This window comes from Cyprinus carpio, chromosome B1 (genome assembly GCF_018340385.1).
Source record: "Cyprinus carpio isolate SPL01 chromosome B1, ASM1834038v1, whole genome shotgun sequence".
Classification (NCBI taxonomy): domain Eukaryota; kingdom Metazoa; phylum Chordata; class Actinopteri; order Cypriniformes; family Cyprinidae; genus Cyprinus; species Cyprinus carpio.
Window position 1 is genome coordinate 11,719,002 of NC_056597.1, and position 18,620 is coordinate 11,737,621.

At 36.6% G+C, this 18,620-nt stretch overlaps 2 protein-coding genes across 4 annotated transcripts; both read left to right on the top strand.

Annotated features, from left to right (window-relative positions):
* The first annotated feature begins 812 nt into the window (after positions 1–812).
* Positions 813–3,577, top strand: gpr78a (G protein-coupled receptor 78a). Its single transcript, XM_019088207.2, has 3 exons — positions 813–1,828; positions 1,916–2,029; positions 2,888–3,577. The coding sequence occupies exons 1-3, from the start codon at positions 1,158–1,160 to the stop codon at positions 3,093–3,095; spliced, it is 993 nt and encodes a 330-aa protein (XP_018943752.1). The 5' UTR covers positions 813–1,157; the 3' UTR covers positions 3,096–3,577.
* Positions 3,578–4,344: 767 nt separating this feature from the next.
* Positions 4,345–15,256, top strand: cpz (carboxypeptidase Z). Of its 3 annotated transcripts, none has more exons than XM_042716603.1 (11): positions 4,345–4,959; positions 5,752–5,781; positions 7,272–7,646; positions 7,929–8,144; positions 8,536–8,771; positions 9,898–10,059; positions 10,332–10,493; positions 10,574–10,709; positions 13,592–13,731; positions 14,406–14,505; positions 14,613–15,256. In XM_042716603.1, the coding sequence occupies exons 1-11, from the start codon at positions 4,818–4,820 to the stop codon at positions 14,957–14,959; spliced, it is 2,046 nt and encodes a 681-aa protein (XP_042572537.1). In that variant the 5' UTR covers positions 4,345–4,817; the 3' UTR covers positions 14,960–15,256. The 3 variants fall into 3 exon arrangements, with proteins under 3 accessions (XP_042572537.1, XP_042572538.1, XP_042572539.1); XM_042716604.1 differs by having other exon boundaries at positions 4,346–4,959; positions 8,536–8,732; XM_042716605.1 differs by having other exon boundaries at positions 4,848–4,959; positions 7,277–7,646.
* Positions 15,257–18,620: the final 3,364 nt, after the last annotated feature.

The following is an 18,620-nucleotide window of genomic DNA, read 5'->3' on the forward strand; positions in this document are numbered from 1 at the left end:
ACAATGATAGTGTAATGATCGGTCAAAAGCTTGTGGACCCATTGTAGCTCTTTGAGTGAATCAAGGTTAACAACAGGCAATGGTCAATCAACAGTGTTAGGAATATCAGAGGCAAGGCAGAGACAGAAACAATACCAGGCAGGAGTTGGGGCAACCAGCAAACAATCAGAGTTCCAGGTAACAAGATGACAAGGGTAGGTGGCAGAGAATCAGAATAGTCAAACAGTCCAGGGTCATACTCAGAATACATTTAGAAAGGCAGGGAAAACGCTTAGAAATGGCAGCCGGGGCAAAACAAGACTTCGCAGTGTGAGAGTTTGAACGCTGGCTAAATAGGCCTGTGATGAGCAACACCTGACATTTGAATGGATACACCTGCAGTGAATGGGTACCATCAGAATGAGAGTCCAAATTTTATAAAAACATCACAATAATAGCCTACACAAGTAATCCACACGACTCCAGTCCATTCCATTTCATGTCTTGTGAAGTGAAAAGCTGGATGTTTGTAATAAACAAACCCAATTTTTTTTTTTTTTTTTTTTTTTTTTTACAAACGCGTATCTTTTCGCTTCTCAAGACGATAACTGATGGGCTAGAGTCGTGTGATGCTTTTACTCTAGCTATTGTGTATATAATCAAACTTCTGTTCTGGTATATTCATTTTTTAAATGTCACAGAGTGCAAAAGGTCCTCGGGAAAAATTTTTGCAACGTCCTTGGGCTTAAAATAATTCATATCTCCCATCTACAATCTCTCCCACTGGCCAAACTGCAATTTGTCAAGCAAACGTCACATGTAATAAACTGGCTGCATGTGAGCCGGGAGCGCACAGATTCAATGCGCATGAGCACGCGCTCCGAGCTGCGCGCTTTCACCTTACTGTCGAACGTTTTATATTACGGTGCCTAATAATAAAAATATTAATTCCGTAGATGTGGTGAACAGTTCAGTTAAAGGTGATTATGCGACGATAATCGAATCAAAGGTCTCTTCAGCACACTGGACAGCACTCATTGACAATGACCAACACTTAACGGCCGTCATTTTTACCAAAGCAGAATGGAAAGCAGCAAAGATGAGCCACCGAGGAACCAAAGGGAGATCACAGACAAAAACTCGCAACAAATCACCTGCTATTGACTTTGGATAGAGTCATGAACTTATTGGATATATTTCTAGAACTACTCATCGTTGTGATTGCAGTGGTGTCACTCGTGTCGAACTTGCTGGTGTTACTATGCTTCACCTGCAGCGCACAAGTTCGTGCACAGGTGCCAGCGATCTTCATCATGAACCTCTCATTCTGCAACATCCTCATCGCTGTTCTCAACATGCCTTCTACCCTGCTTGGGGTCGTAAAACACCAAAAGCCTTTTGGCGACCACTTTTGTTATACAGTGAGCTTTATGGATACTTTTCTGACTACCAACACGATGTTGAGCATGGCAGCTCTCGGCATAGACCGCTGGATAGCCGTGGTTTTTCCTTTGACTTATCCCAGCAAAATGAGACTCAAGAATGCTGCGCTAATGGTCAGCTATGCCTGGATTCACTCGCTCGCTTTCTCGCTCACTGCTCTCCTGCTGTCCTGGGTCGATTACAGTCCCGCGTACGCGTCTTGCACCGTGCACCTGAGAGAAGATGCTGAGAGCCGCGGTCACTTCATGGTGTTCACTGCGGTCTTCCACGCGTGTACCTTCGCCTTCTCTCTTTTCATTCTATGCTTTGCCTACCTGAAAGTGCTACAAGTGGCGCGCTTCCATTGTAAGAGGATAGATGTCATAACGGTGCAGACACTTTTACTACTTGTCGACATTCATCCGAGGTACATTTAAAACATTATAACGATTACAACATTGCAGTACATATTATAAGCATGTGTAATCGTGACGTGTTCTTTTAAACTTTTTAGTGTAAAACAACGGTGCTTACTGGAGCAGAAGAAAAGGAGACAGAGGGCCACTAAGAAAATCTGCATTTTCATCGGGTCGTTCGTCCTGTGCTTCACCCCCTATGTCATAACACGGTATTACATTATGACAATACATATTTGTAGAATGGAAGGAGAGCATAAATTAATACAAATAATTATCTGTTTGATTCAGTATTCTCTTGTTGACAGTCGCATGATGCGAAAGAAATATTATGAAACATCAATCATACCAAGACCAGTGTTGTAAATGTAATAGGTTACACAGTGCAAGTTACCCTATTTAAAATGTAATAAGTGTGATTATTTCAATTACTTAATGTAGTAGAATGGAGCGCATAAAATAATACAACTAATTGTAAACATTTTGCAATTTTTTTTAGCATGATACAGTGAGGACAGTTATTATGATTTATGATAACAGATATTATTTAAATAACAATAGTATGTTTATATGCATAGGTATAATAGTACAGGGAAAACCTGGGCTAGTTGTCACATTTTTTACTAGAGGGAATATTTAAAAACTTATAATATGTAATAATTTATATAAATAAACATATAAGATATTACTGTACTTCAATCTCAATAGTAAGTGCACTGTATAATAGTACAAAAGAGACTGGGGCTAAGTGTGTCATATTTTTTACTCCAGTGAATATTTCTCAGAGTGGGTTTATTTTTGAAAACCAATATATGTATAATTACATACCTTAAAGCACTGGATACAATAAAGCTATTGAACATTGTTATTAAAAAATACACTTTGTTGCAAGAAGAACCTTTTATATAATATGATTTTTAAATAATCCTCTGTATTAATCTGACTACTAGGTGCTAGAAAACAACAATTTAATGCAATTTGTTTACAAATTGGTCATAAATGTTCAATTCCTCCAATACAGTGCCATATTAAATGTTTCTTTATTAATACAGATGCTTCTTTTGTCCTAGACTGACTGAACTGGCTCCTTCAGTAAAAATTACCCGTTATTGGGGGATCATGAGCAAGTGCTTGGTGTACAGCAAAGCTGCATCTGACCCTTTCGTCTACTCCCTCTTACGGCAACAATATAAGATGGCCCTTTTTGGAATTTGCAACAGGATTTTGGGACGGAACTTATACACACTTTCTGGTGACTGCAGTCCCTCAGGCATGTAAAATGAACCCTACTCACAAAGGGTTAACAAGCTGATGGAGGAAACTGTCACTAGAGCAGGTAAAAAAGGCTGACAACTGACACTCTCAAAAATATGTGCTCAGCATTGGACTGGTTAGTCAGTGGCTAAATGCCACACCAAACTCCCTATAATTTCTAAAATAATGCTGTACACTGTATCATTTCTGTCTGTTAAAACCATGGTAGGTCAAAATGTTTGCCAATCACTAGATTTTATTTTATTGAGTTCAGACTATGAAGTTTTGTACACTCATCTGTTATAAATAAATGACTCTTTATTCACAACATTGTACTGTAAAGTGTATTATATTGTACATTCTGAAGAAATGTATAGGTATTTATCATTGTAAGAAGTGATGACCTGCACTTACTTTAAAGAGCTAATTTTACCTGATTAATCACATAACATTTAGTTTTGTTGTGAATTAATGTATTTAGGTTGATTCAGTAATAAAGTGCCCATTCCAGTCGAGAATGCAGTTTTTTTTTTTGAGGAGGAGGACACTTTCACTAACTCTACCCCTAAACCTACCCCTCACAGAAAACTTTCTGCATTTTTAGATTTTCAAAAAACTTAACTCTCTATGATTTTAAAGCTGTTTTTCTCATGGAGACCAAAATAATAATAATAATAATAATAATAATAATAACAATAACAATCATTTTGCAGCACGCTTTCAGAGTTCCTCTGAAACCCTCCACCTTCCCCAGCTCCACCTGTATAGATCTGCTACGGGTTATTTTATATGCTATTTGTGCAGCAGCAGTATATCTTAAATACTCACAGCACCGTATCGCTGATGCATTGGCAGTAGCAAGCTCTTGTACTTGCTTGCAGCAGCAGTTGCAATAATTTACAACTACAGCAATAACCAACAGCAGCAGCAGCGTAGCAGATCTATTCCACCAAGTACAAATACATTAACATTGTCATATCCATTACCATGCTAAAATCTTCAGAGAGTTGTCACGATAGAAATACAGTCAACTTGAATCAGTCATTCATACAGTTTAGGTTGGTTTTTACAGTGTATGTTTGGAATTTTATAAAGATAAAGTCATAAAGAAATGTGCAGGTGTGTAGTAAACATTCCCAGATATACTACATCCACAATGTAGTCATGCCCTTTGACCACTGTGTTCTTTGACCTACAACATTCTAACAACAAACAAGAAAATCTATACAACTGAAAACAAAAGGAACAACTTCTTGTTCTGATTTAAACTTAAAAGAGCCAATTCTGCTCCATTTATCAGCTTTATAACAGCCCCATGAATAATTAGCGGATTATTATTCAAATAACTTACTGCTTTTTGCATATTGTGTTAAGTTCCTACATGTCTCATATAGACAGCTACATAGATTTTGGTCTGAAACAGTGAAGAGTGGGGCTTTATATAACTAGGTGGACACAGGCCTTTCTGAAAACCATCCAGGCAAGAGAATTCACCTCACACTGGGAGACTGGGAGTTCTTGAAGATGACGAAATTCACATTAAAAAACCCTTCCGTGTTCTATGCCACAAAGGGGGTAAATGTGAAGTCAGGCTTTCCTAAAGGACTGTAATTACAATGGGTCCCAGACACAGCAGAAGAGCGGCCGCCTACCGCGGAGAAACTTTTTGCTGTAATTTGATCATTTGGCAGCGCTGCTCGTGCAGGCTCTCCTTTAAGCGATGGGGGTAGCGGAACTTTTCGGAAGATGATCAACATTGTACGTCGTAGCGACTGCCACATCATTCAGTTTATGGACAGCAAAATGCTCACGGTTTTAATACTTTTAAGCTCACTGGCGACATGCTTGAGCGTCCCAAGAAGATGTTCTCCTGAAGAAGCAGCAATAGGTAACGTTATTCATTCAGTGTTGCACAAACTTTAGTATGCTACAGTTAACAAATGCTCAGAGGTTTACAATATAGCTTCACTAACGTTACTTAGTCAAAATCTTGAACGCTCTGTTAAAATAGGTTTCGCCTGATCTTAAATACATTTTTATTTTTTTATTTTTTTGTAATCTGTGTCTTGTTTAAATAATTAAAAATCAAAAATCTCAAAATAACAAAAAATATAAATTATTATTCTATTATCAATAATAATTATAATATTAATAATAATAAATACTACAACAATAAAAAAAATAAATAATACACATTAACTAATAAAAAGCAATATTTTACTCGAAAAAGTTCTCAGCACTTTTAAATACTGTTTAGAAAGCATCCCAAGATGCACCTTAAGTTGGTTGAATGCCCAGAAATGTAATCTAGGTAACGGGTCGTTGCTTTAGGCTACTAAAAAGCAAAAATATTTGTTTTAAAACTTAATATTTGCAAAAAAAAAAAAAAAAAAAAAAAAAAAAAAAAACACCGCAAAACATGGAAATAGTTCAATAAAGAATGAGTGAGTGTGTACAAACGTTTAATTGGCAGTATAAGGTCAAAAAAATGTTTTGCTTGTTTACAAATGCATGCACCAAGTGTGTGATGATTTGAAATTGTCATGCAATGTTCGAGCAGAAAGATGGCTTTCTTTCCACTGTGTACTCTACTGCCATCTAGCCTTTAGACACCAGAATTTGCAACGGTTTTAAAACATCCTCTGTGAATAATTTATTTATTTTTTATTTTATTTTTTAGGAAGATGCAGAACACCTGCAGAAGAGAGGCGTAAGTTTTTCTTTTCATTCTGTTGTGCATACTGGGCCAGATTACAGACTACCAAATATGCAATTGTTATATCTTGTTGCTTGGTTTTCTAAAATTAAGACTGAAAAAACCTAGTGTTTCACAGCTCTAGCTTGTAAGGTATGGGGGAGAAAGGAACTCTGAATACCAAACATCACTGCAAGATGGGACTTGTCTATACATCACTGTAGAAAGGGAAAGACATGATATATTCTCAAAGACCTTAGGCTAAATTAATGAAAGATTTGAAATAGCATATACAAAGGTACAGTCTATCATTACTTTAAAAGGGACAAATTAATTAATTTGATATATTAAAGTAATAGTTCACTCAAGTATGAAAATTTACTACCATCAGGCCAAGATGTAGATGAGTTTCTTCATTGGAACAGATTTAGAGAAATTTATCATTACATCACTTGCTCATCATTGGATCCTCTGCAGTGAATGGGTGCCGTCAGAATGAGAGTCCAAACAGCTGATAAAAACATTACAATAATCATCAAGTAATTGACATTACTTCAGTCCACCAATGTTGTGAAGCAAAAAGCTGTGTTCGTAACAAACAAATATGTACATTATTAAGGCATTTTGAACTGTTACTTCTGGATAAAATATGAGTTCATAATCCATAATAATGCTTTCTTCAGTGAAAATCCATCCCTTGTTGTTCTCTCACATCAAAATCCACCAATATATTTGTTTAGAACCATTTTGGGCTGTTTTCGCTTGTAAACAGTGCTTGATATGTGCACATTTCTCTCTGCGTTCAGATGAAATGACTTCTTCTTTTTTTTTTTTTACTGAATAAAGCTATTTTACAGATACAGGACTCATATTTGAGCTGAAAGCAATGGTTTGAAATAAAAAAAAAAGTCTGCATTTGCATCTGCTTCTTAAAAACACACAGCTTTTCGCTTTGCAAAACATTAATTATTGGATTGGAGTCATGTGGATTATGACGGCACCCTTTCACTGCAGAGGATCCATTGGTGAGCAAGTAATGTAATGCAAAATTTCTTTAAATCTGTTTGTATGAAACAACAAACTCATCTACATCTTGGATGGCCTGAGGGTAAATTTTCAGTTTTTTTTTTTTTTTTTTTTGGCAAACTATTGCTTCAAACAAGCAATGCTCATTATGAGTGTCACATACTGTTATTGTAAGGAGGTACTGTATTTATTACTAAACTGTTATGAACAGGCTGAATAGGTGAAACATTTGTGCATTTCTTTCTTGAACCTTTAATATACTGTATTTCATATATTTGATACATAAGACCCTCCCTTCAAAATTTTGTATTAAAACATTCCACTGCAGATGACATTCCACAAAGTGTTCGGTCCAGGAACTGGGAGCAGATATAATAAACTTTGACTATTTCAGTTTCCATAATAAATTAAAGTAATGCTAGACCACACTGTCTGTGACACATTCTTTCTAAATGCATTTCTTTCTCTCCCATCCCTAGCACAGTGTATGGAGATGGTGCTTGGTTACTGTCAGGATGTGCCCTACAGCCACACCATATTCCCCAACATCGTGGGCCATCGTTCACGGCAGGATTTAGAGATGGGTGCAGAGTACCTGCTCTTGAGCGTGATCCATGGCTTGCTGAATGGAGAATGTTCTCCAGACATCCGTCTGTTGGGCTGCTCAGTGTTGGCTCCCCGTTGTCAAGACAACAAGTTAATGAAGCCGTGCCGCAGCTCGTGTGAAATGGTGAAAAAGAGCTGTATTCATGCCTTTGATGCCATCCAAATGGCATGGCCTTACTTTCTGGACTGCGACCGATTCTTTGTTGGCGATGAGGAGGGCTGTTATGATCCATTGTCAGAGTTAAGAGGTAAGAGTTACAAAATTACAGTTAATATAAAATTATTAACTAATAGGCTTAAATGCTTAATTTATACTTAAATAAAATAAAAAATTATTTAATAATTAATTACTACATATTTATTTAATGAAAGTCACATAAAAATCACCTAAATGCAGATCATCCTAACAGTTGTGAAGATGTTAAACAGGTTAACTTTCATAACTTCATGATGTTTTATTATCTTCAGGGATATGGATTGAATAACATACTTAAAATCTATTACATTTTCACATACTTTTCTCTCCTCAGAAAAGCAGGATGTGGCCATTGCCAATATATCTGATGGTGGTATTTTCACTGTCATTCAGTTCACTTACCACACCAACACTCAAATGTCCAGCATCCTGAAAAAGACAGCATCAAAATGCTCTCATATCTCACAAACATATAGCATTGGGCGCAGTGTGGAAGGAAAAGACTTACTGGCTATTGAATTCTCCAATAACCCTGGACAACATGACCTATGTGAGTATGAGGAACATCACTGATGCAATAAATTGATGAAAAGCAGAAGTAAAGACATGTATTGTAAAAAAATTTATATTTCAAAGAAAGGCCTTTTGAACTTTCTGTTTATCAAAGAATACTGAAAAAAAAAATATAATGTTTACACAAAAATATTAAGCATCACAACCGTTTTCAACATTAATAATAATAGGAAATGCTTCTTGAGAAGCAAATCAGAATATTCAAATAATTTCTAAAGGATAACATGACACTGAAGAGAAAAAACAAAAGAACTGTGAAAAAAAAACGCCTATTTGACCTCCTTGGTTTGAACATGTAATGTCATACTAGCATACTTTTCTTGTTATTTCTGCCATAATTCAGCATTTGTCTCTTCACTGCCCTCTAGTGGAGCCAGAGATAAAATTAATTGGGAACATGCATGGAAACGAGGTTCTCGGCCGGCAGCTGCTGATTTACCTGGCTCAGTATCTGTGTTCTGAGTATCTGCTGGGCAATGAGCGAATTCAGACCATCATCAACACCACACGCATCCATATCCTACCCTCCATGAATCCTGACGGCTATGAGATTGCCGCTTCTGAGGTAGCCGATAGGAACGACCCCGAAAACATCAACCAGGAAGTAAATATTTTGTTGTCTGAGTCTGTCTGCCTGTCTGTTTGTTGGCTGACTGACCATACCAAGCTCCCTGCACCAGAGAGTGTCCTCCGGAACAGGTCAGACCTCGGAGGAAGTCCATGTCAGGCAAACCACAGCCCTTGCTACTGTGGAACAATTGTGATGCCTATCTATCAAGTGCCTATGATATAAAAACCATAACAAAACAAGCATAAAAAGGTACAATTGGTCCAGTGATAAAGCTACGAACTAAAAAAGACAACTGGTAGAGGGAGGCCTTGACTAACCACTCTAATAGACCATTGTCCGCATTTTCTTTGTCATATAACACAGCAGTAACATTATCTTGCAAAACTAATAGTAGATAGTCTAGTCCTCTAAAACTTATACTGATCACCACGGGCGATGTTGATGGGTTGTGTTGGAAACAATTGAAAGACTTTTTATCAATAAGATTTAAATAATCTTTTATATTGTTATAATTAGTAACAATTGTTTGTTTATTTATAAAATATGAAAAGAATTCAACCAAATTATGTTGAGGATAAAACCGTGTTGGTCCATTCATTTACCACTAACAGACATAACTTTGCCTGGTTCTGATGTTTTCTGTCTTTTTTTTTTAATTTATTTTCATTTACAATCTGTAGTCTTTTAACACTTAGCCCTCTTTTTGACATTCTTTCTTAATGTCTGACTTCATTTTGACTTTCTGATCCATCCAATGTGTTAAACTTGATGTGTAGCAAATGTTTTACATGTGACTTACAAAAGAGTAATTTGTATGTTCTCAAAATTGAAAGTTCTGTCACCATTTACTCGCCTACATATTGTACCAAACCTGTATGCATTTCTTTCTTCATTTTGCCCTTTGACTTCCATGGTGGTTTTGCCCATTTGATGCAAGTCAGTGGGAACTAATACTGCTTGCTTGCCAACATTCTTCAAAAATATCTTCTTTTACATTGCACTGAAGAGCCATACAGGTTTGTAATGACATGGGGGTGAGTAAATGATGACAGAATTTCCATGCTTGGGTGAGCTATACCTTTAAATATTTAGTGACTCTTTTTGAAACCCTGTAAAAATTTGTCCATGGTTTTTGACTGATGAGATTTGTTACATTTAGGGTCATCAGTACAACGGGTGGACCAGCGGTCGGGCCAATGCACAGAATCTCGATCTGAACCGCAACTTCCCTGACCTCACCTCCATCTTCTACAATCGCCGTCGCTTCAGACATTTCCGTAATAACCACATCCCAATCCCTGAGTCCTACTGGTCAAATAAGGTAGAAGTAGGAATGCACAGCCATTTCTATTAAACATACAGCTGTACAACAAAAATACACTCGATTCATGTTCTGTGTGAATATCTGAATTATCTTTGGAAATTTGGAAAACCCATGTTACTCTAGAATGACAAATCAAATTGAATATGATTTAGAGGAAAGCATAGAGAAACTTCGAAATTTTGGGCATCTTTTTGAAATCTTTTGTACATTTATTACATATAATTACATGTTTATTTACTTTATTCATAACTCACACATTTGTTTTCCAGGTAATTGCACCAGAGACCTATGCTGTAATGAAGTGGATAAGAGCCCATCCTTTCGTTATATCTGCCAGTCTTCATGGTGGAGAACTGGTCATCTCATACCCTTTTGACTTCTCTAGACACCCACAAGAAGAAAGGATGTACTCCCCCACACCAGATGAACAAGTGAGTAAATGAATGTTCCTCCACATGCACTTAATTCTATTGCACTTACTTCCTTTTGTGATTCATTTTGGTGTGTGTAGATTTTTAAGCAGTTGGCTAGGACGTATGCAGATGCCCATGCCACTATGTCCAACAATGACACAGAGCGATGTGGAGCCTCATTTGCCAATAAAGGAGGGATAACCAATGGAGCCCAGTGGTATAGTTTTGCTGGAGGTAAACAATTTTGTTAAGAAAGAAGACCATGTTGATCATGGTGCATTTGAGGCCTAATTAGCGCTGCAGTCTGTAACTTATTTTGGTTAAAAAATATCTGAAATCAATATCTGAACAAGTACATAACCAGCCAGTACATAACCATCGCCTTACTTTAGCAGCCATTCACAAAGGTTAGCTTAGAATAGTGTTTTCTAATTTGAGTGCTACGTAGGATTTCGTGGGAAATGTGAGCATGCTGCCGCGTCATTATGTCAGTTCTGTAAACATAAAAAAGTTGTCCCGGCTACTAGACTATTGCATGTGAGGATCCTGCAGGTGGCGGATCGTTTATAGCATTTTCTCACAGCAGCTAGAATAATTAAATGTATTATTTTGATGGCGGATTGTAATCCAGAAAGGATTATGTGTTTATGAAACACATGTGAATGAAATTTAATTATATTCCAGTGTTAAATGTGCTTCTTTTTACAGATAGCCTGGGATTACACAAGATTTGTATTTTAAAGAAAACCAGTTCGAAGGGAGCAGAATTTGCTTTTCGGGTTAAAAGAATTTCTTTATATGAAATTCGAATGGTATGACAAATAGAGATTAGACTGTACAGAAATTGAAATCTACACGCTAATACACACTATAGGCAATGCTGATGTTGTTGACATTAATAATTTTAGATTAAATCACCATTGATAGCGTGGTTTATTGTAATGCTTGTTTCCTCAGTTGGTCAGAACAAACGTGGCAGTCTTGTAACTTACTTGTTCAGATGACAATATAAGGTGAAAATTCTTATTTGGGTCATATATTCCAAGACGTAGGCTATAGAATCTGTGAGTGCAAAGTACATTTAAGGTGCTGTATGTAAGTTTTTGACTCTACTAAAGCATAAAAAATAGCATAATAGGGCTTGGGCGCCGCGTTGCATTCTGGGACGTGGCGGCCATGTTGATGGCGTCGTGAATGTAAACATACAGCAAGTCGAACGAGAAGAAACAGAGTTGGGAGAAAGAAAAAATATGTTAAAATCGCGAAAAGGTTGTGGGATTTAGAGGGATATGCTAAGTAGGGATGCCAGGGATCGGTATGTGGACAAAATCGGCACTATTAACGGTTTGGATCAATATGAAAATCCCAACAAAGAGTGGAGCACCGACGACGAGTTGTTTGTTTTGTGAGCGCCTACACTTCAGAACAGTTCCGAAGCTACAAGTCATTGGAGTCTCATGTGCAGTTCACAAATGGATGGGTTAAGGAGCTGCAGATCATAAAGCCGGCAAACAGTATACAGTAATCCGGACAAAGGTAAACTGCACTCCGCCTAGTTGCAAGTTTAGTAACCGTTAGTGCTAACAACCATTCACATGTACTGTTTAACTAACTTATGGTGTTTCAAAAGTTTAGTTAGTAGCTGTCAACCCTCCCGTTTTTTTTTCCGGGGTTCTCATGTATTTGAGCTCTTCTCCCGCTGCCTTCCCGTTGTAGTATTTTCCTGTAAAATATCCCGTTAGCCCTTCCATCGGACCTGTCAGTCTCTGTGCTGTTGTCCTGTTGCTACACAGTTGCCCTTCCAGCAAAACAGATATTTTCAAACCATCGTTTTGCTTAACGTTACTTGAAAGCAACCTTAGCGTGATATTGGCCTTTTTAAGATAACAGCGTGGTTGTTGTGAGAGCAGGATTTCACACCAATGTAAGCAAAGTCACGTTAGACATAGCTTGACAATCTCACTTAGTAAATGCAGCAGTTTTGTAGTACGAATTTTTGCTGTCAGCAGAGGGACAGCAACAGAAAGATGAATGTAGAAATTTTCCTTCATCATATAATATTATCCAAATAAAATACCCCTAATTACATTTTCCACTTAAACTATATAAAATAATACTCAAATAAGGAAAGCAGTGGCAAGTTAATCCATTTTCGCCTCCAAGCAGGAAAGCAGTGGCAAGTTAATCCATTTTTTTTCAAAGGGCGATTATGTGTTGCGCTATTACACCCCACAATACAGCAACGGTTTACCATGGTTGAAATAGATTTTTAATTAATCAAATTAAGACACACGGCTGAGAGGGAGTATGTCTAAACACTGCGCAGTAGTCCGACTTAGCAGTAAAGGAGGCCATCAGCATGGCGGCCACCCCAAGTAATGACGTCACGACGCCCAAGCCCTATATGTTTGCAGATATTTAAGAAACATGCTAAGTTAACATACTTGTTTATCTGAAAAACAATGTTACAGTCAGTTATTCTCCTTTGAAAATGGCCGGAATGTCCGTCTCTGTTTTGGTTTGCGAAACCCGCACACTGCCAGTTTACCCAATTGTATTTTGGCACCACGGGTTGCCAGTTGGCGGAAAACACAGCGTATTTCATCTTATTCATCGTCAAGTGCGCTCGTTCCCGTTGGTGTCAATCTGGCAACCTGCGTGTTTGTCAACTCTGAGGGGGAGGGGCCGGGTGAAAAAAACCCTCTCCAATATTTTGAATTTGGACAGCAATACCTAGTTCAACCACTCAGTGTCAATCCTACATACAGCACCTTTAAATATCCAAACCGGTGCAGTGACTGACTGCCACACATACTCCTCAAAACATTAGATTCATCCACGCTGGAGTCGTGCTGACCACAACCCACGATCATAATTTCGCAAACAGCTGCAATTGCAGGTTTTCAAACAGAGATGGCGACAAAGAGGCAAAACTTACGGACTGCAGCTTTAACTTAAATATAACCTAAAATTGAGCAAGCCATTTATGCAATGTATAATTTCCATTTGGCTGTCCAGTTTGAGACACATTACTAAAAACACATTTCTATTTTGGCATCTTTTGTTGTTGTGCTGTCCATACGTCACACATCTTTTCCCCATATATGTTGTTTCAGGTATGTCAGACTTTAACTACCTGCACAGTAACTGTTATGAGATCACTGTGGAGCTGGGCTGTGATAAATTCCCCTCTGAAGTGGAGCTCTATCCTGAGTGGCTCAGGAATAAGGAGGCACTACTCAGCTTTATGGAGTTTGTGAGTTTGTGTTTCTATTGGGTTCTATTGGGAGCTAAGCATAAATTGCAACAGGCTGGACTTTTATGTTTGTTATTTATTTCTTCTAATTTTTAGCATTTAGCAAGGAATCTCTATTTTAGTAGCAGTTCTAATTTATTTCACATCTATATTCTGAATGTTTTTATTTATTATTTTTTTACATTAGGGTTTGTTGATATAATATTCCCTTGATTTTATCCAGCATTTTATACCTAAAAACATGCTGAACATTTATTTTTCCCCTGGGTGTTGACAGTATTTTCTGATTTATGGAGTGATAAAAAGAGATATCCAAAATCTTTAAAAACTTTGAAAAATCTTTAAAAATCTTTGATCCAATATTTATATTTCTGCATATTAGTACGTATTTAATTAGATAATGCCTAATTAGCATTTTTTACGTATCATTTCAGAAAACTTGTAATACAAAATATGTTTGGAATTCCTTATGTAATCAATTAACTAGGGAGGTACGGTGATATCTATTAATTACATTTTTACTGTATTTTCACAGGGTGACTTGGCTTGGTTAAATGTTATTATGCCTGGAATTGACCTTATTTTTTCATATTTATACTGTATTACATTCTTAAACTTTTTTCAAGCTTTTTTAATAGTAACTTCATCACTCTGAGTTGTCAAATTACTTGCAGGTCCACAGAGGTATAAAGGGCATTGTGAAGGATGAACATGGAAATGGCATAAAAGGAGCTACGATATCTGTCAGAGGGATGCGACATGACATCACTACAGGTAACTATTAATAATAAAGTCATATCGCACTTTTACAAACCTCGAGACCTGAAATGAGTAAAGCAAATGTAAATGAGTGTTGCTGCAGCCTCTGTCTCTCTCTGTAGCTGAGGATGGTGATTACTGGAGACTGTTGAATCCAGGTGTCCACATTGTGACTGCTGCTGCCTCCGGCTACACTAAAGTATCTAAGCGCATTCGTCTGCCAAGGAACATACATGTGGGCCGGGTGGACTTTGTGCTGAAGAAGGTCCCACGAGATCCTTCTCTTGACTACTTCAACATCCCTGAGCTGGACAGCTATGACCATTTTGACCCATTTAATCAGTTTGAGCAGTCCAGCCAGAGGGAGCTGAGTGAGAATGGGGAGGAGAGGACTGAGAAGCCCTGGTGGTGGTCTTATTTCAGCCAGTTAGGCATATCTGCACCTACCTGGCTCCTACGGAACTACTAGGGACCCTCCGGACACCACTGTAGAGCAACCTGATACCTAACTGTTTGCACCCAGGCCTTACTTGATGATGGTCATTATGATGATAACATTATCTCCTTATGACATGCAAAATGTGCAGCTAACCACTGGGTATGGTAAAGGCTTTACTGCTATTCCATTTTATAGACTACCATCAAAAGTTTGGAATAAGTACTTTTTTTTTAAGAAGTCTCTTATGTACACCAAGGTTGCATTTATTTGATCAAAAAATATGAAAATCTGGAACCTGAGGGTGCAAAAAAATAAAAATATTGAGAAAATTGCCTTTAAAGTTGTCCAAATGAAGTAATTAGCAATACATATTACTAATCAGAAATTAAGTTTTAATATATTTACAGTAGGAAATTTACAAAATATCTTAGTGGAACATGATCTTTACTTAATATCCTAATGATTTTTGGCATAAAAGAAAAATCAATAATTTTGACCCATACAATGTATTTTTGGCTATTGCTACAAATATATCCATGTGACTTATGACTGGTTTTGTGGTCCAGGGTCACATATTATACAGCAACAAACTGTTTTTAACATTGAATAAGTGTTTCTTGAGCACCAAATCAGCATATTAGAATGATTTCTGAAAAATCATGTGGCACTAAAGACTGGAGTAATGGTGCTGAAAATGTAGCTTTGCCGTCACAAGAATAAATGACATTTTAAAATATATTACAGTTATATATTGCATTAACGGTTATTTTAATCATAGTAATATTTCATAATATTATTACTATTAGTATTATTATTTTTAAATAAATTGCTTTGGTGTGCATAAGAAACGTATTTTTTAAAAAAAGAAAAAAAAAAGGATTATTCCAAACTTAGTGTGTTTTTTGATGATATAACAGTATCAGAATTCACCTGTACAGGTAGGAGAAACATTTAATGTTTTCTCTATTATTTTTATCCCACACTAGATCAAATCCCCCAACTGTAGCTACAAACAGCTTATTCTGATTCTAAAGTTTGGCAGCTTGACATGCGATGGATAGCATTGCATAATAAATAGTAATTGATAGCATTGCTGTGGTTTTACAGTCTGTTATCTGTTATCAGGGCACGTCTGAATATGCATTAATCTTTTCTAGCACATCAGGGATGTTCAGTGCCTTTAAGGCTGTCATCAATTTGATAAATGTACTGTTCTAATTAAGCCATAACAACAACAACAAGGTGTCCCCCCCCACCCCCACCCCTTTTGTTGAGATATAGTGCTTGAAACATGGACTGAACATCAGGTGTGCAAGATAAATAAAAGAACAAACTTCTGTGCAATTTCTGATTTTTTAAAAACATTCCATTTAGTGTACATTAGAACTGAAATTCCTAATTGCAGCAAGAAGATAATAAAAAATTAAAGGGATAGTTCACCCAAAAATGAAAAATCACGTTGTGATGGTGGGAATTACATTTTAAATATTGAATAAATATATTCTTTCAAATTATGCAAATTATGGAGTAGCCTACCATTACATACACTGCTGTGTGGTTCGATCCATACAATGTAGGCTATAAAATAAGTTTTATTCAAAGTTTCTGGTGTAGTATTCAGTGTTTTTTTTTTTCTCTCTGTTGTGGTATCCAGGTCATGTTTGTTTGTTTGTTTTTAACTTACAAATGTAGTATTACGCAGATCTCGGCCTGAATGCTTTATTATGCAGTTAGAATGCTTTCTTTCTCGAACCACTAGATGGCAACAAAGTCTGTATAATGTTGAATTTAAGCTCTATCTGACTTTAATGTCCAGGACAAGTGTATAGGCTGCTGCAGAGCACATATTTGGTTTGAGTTGAATGTATTTTGCTTGCTGTAAAACGCTTTCCTTAAACGCTGGAAATGTGGCAAGTTTTAACTTAGAAATGTAGTTTTTAAACTGGTAGTTAATTGATAAGAATTTTTATATGGCTGATGCTGACACAGATATCTACACAACATGGGTAGCCAATTAATACCATATATACCAGACTAAATACTGCTAACCCATACGCAAATGCAATATATGTACATACATTAATTTTCCATATAAGACATATGATTTTAGACGAAGTGAAACCATATGAAATTTAGAAATCTGAACAATTTTATATGTTAACATATGTATCTAACCTATTCAAATATGTACTGTTTGTTTATGTATTTGGGATACATTTTTGGACATACTGTAGATGTCATGTACATGCATATCCATATGCATATATAAACTTAGGTTTTTGTAAATTATATAACCCTTTATACAGGGTTACTGTAATTTTACTACTAAGAAGTCAATTGTGAACTACAACTGATGTCATAACACCGCAGCTGCAGCAGTATTCTTTACAGCTGAGCAGGTGTCTGTCCCAGTGGCTTTGTAAAGAAAGTCTCTAATGGCCTGTAATATGACTGCATCACTACACAACCTCCAAACACATACTGATGGAATTTTATATTCAGCAAACATCATAACTCGCAGCTGTAAGTGCCCTGGATGCATATCACACTACCCGTCCTTATTGCAGTAAACAATTTTGACACATTAGCCTGAAGAATAATCTGAGAGGGGTCAGAGTATTACAGCAAAGGCGCCTCTGTAAGTGCCTTTTCACACTGCTTTGTCAAGTTCTGCAGTCTACAGCCACTGCACGTTTTTCCTGCAGCCAGTTCATCTTCAATGGTTTTTAGTTACACTTAGTAGTCTGACAGCACACCCTCAGGAATAATTACATGGCCTATGTACTTCACCTCTGAATTAGACTTTGTCATCAGAACAAAAGAAAGACATCTGAACATGTGGCACCCCTGTACTGCCATGACAAAAAAGCAATCTGGTGGTAAGATTTTCTGCATATTTTTGCAACATTCAGCCTTACAAGATGCTTGTCTCCATATGCTTGTCAAGATTTGGTACATATAGTTTCACATCTATTTGTTGCTTTGGCAGGTTGCTTTTGCTTACTTTTTACTCATTCTTACAGAACACGTTTTTAAAGACAAATTTTAAACATATTTTCATGGTTAATACTTTTCCATTCCGACTTTCCCGTGCATAAACCTTGGTCTAGTTTTTAATTATATATATATATATATACATAATAAATATACAGAGTACACACATATTCTGTAAACAAAAACTTTTATTTTGGATATACGATTAATCGCGATTAATTGTTTGATAAGACTAATATATATGTGTATGTGCGTGTGTATGTATATACACACATATATAGACATATATAAATATATATACACATAATCTTAAAAATGTAATATTTGCACGATGTGCTCAATCTTAAACATTGTGCTCAAATTATTACTTTGCTTTCAATATTGAAACAAAATTTCCTTTATATACTATAATGGAAGGCCATCTACTTGTGAATGAAAGACAATTTAAAAAAGCATAACATTAAATTCTTCATAATAATATTGAATAATAATAATGGACTACTCTGCAAGCACTATATAGCTTAGTTTTACATCCCACAGTTCATCTTTATGACAGCGTGGCTTCTTAAATAAAACCTCTTTGTAAGAGCTGAGACCGCAAATGATTCATCCAGAAAACTAATGAACTAAATGTTTGCACATTTATCCTCAAGCTAAATGGGTCATTCCCATTTACTGCCAGTTTGTCACATGCTCA

Coding starts and splice junctions, on each gene's coding strand:
- gpr78a (XM_019088207.2), top strand. CDS start 1,158: ATGAACTTATTGGATATATTTCTAGAACTACTCATCGTTGTGATTGCA. Junction 1,829..1,915: donor CTTGTCGACATTCATCCGAG/GTACATTTAAAA, acceptor TAAACTTTTTAG/TGTAAAACAACGGTGCTTAC. Junction 2,030..2,887: donor ACCCCCTATGTCATAACACG/GTATTACATTAT, acceptor CTTTTGTCCTAG/ACTGACTGAACTGGCTCCTT.
- cpz (XM_042716603.1), top strand. CDS start 4,818: ATGATCAACATTGTACGTCGTAGCGACTGCCACATCATTCAGTTTATG. Junction 8,145..8,535: donor CCCTGGACAACATGACCTAT/GTGAGTATGAGG, acceptor ACTGCCCTCTAG/TGGAGCCAGAGATAAAATTA. Junction 10,060..10,331: donor AGTCCTACTGGTCAAATAAG/GTAGAAGTAGGA, acceptor TTTGTTTTCCAG/GTAATTGCACCAGAGACCTA.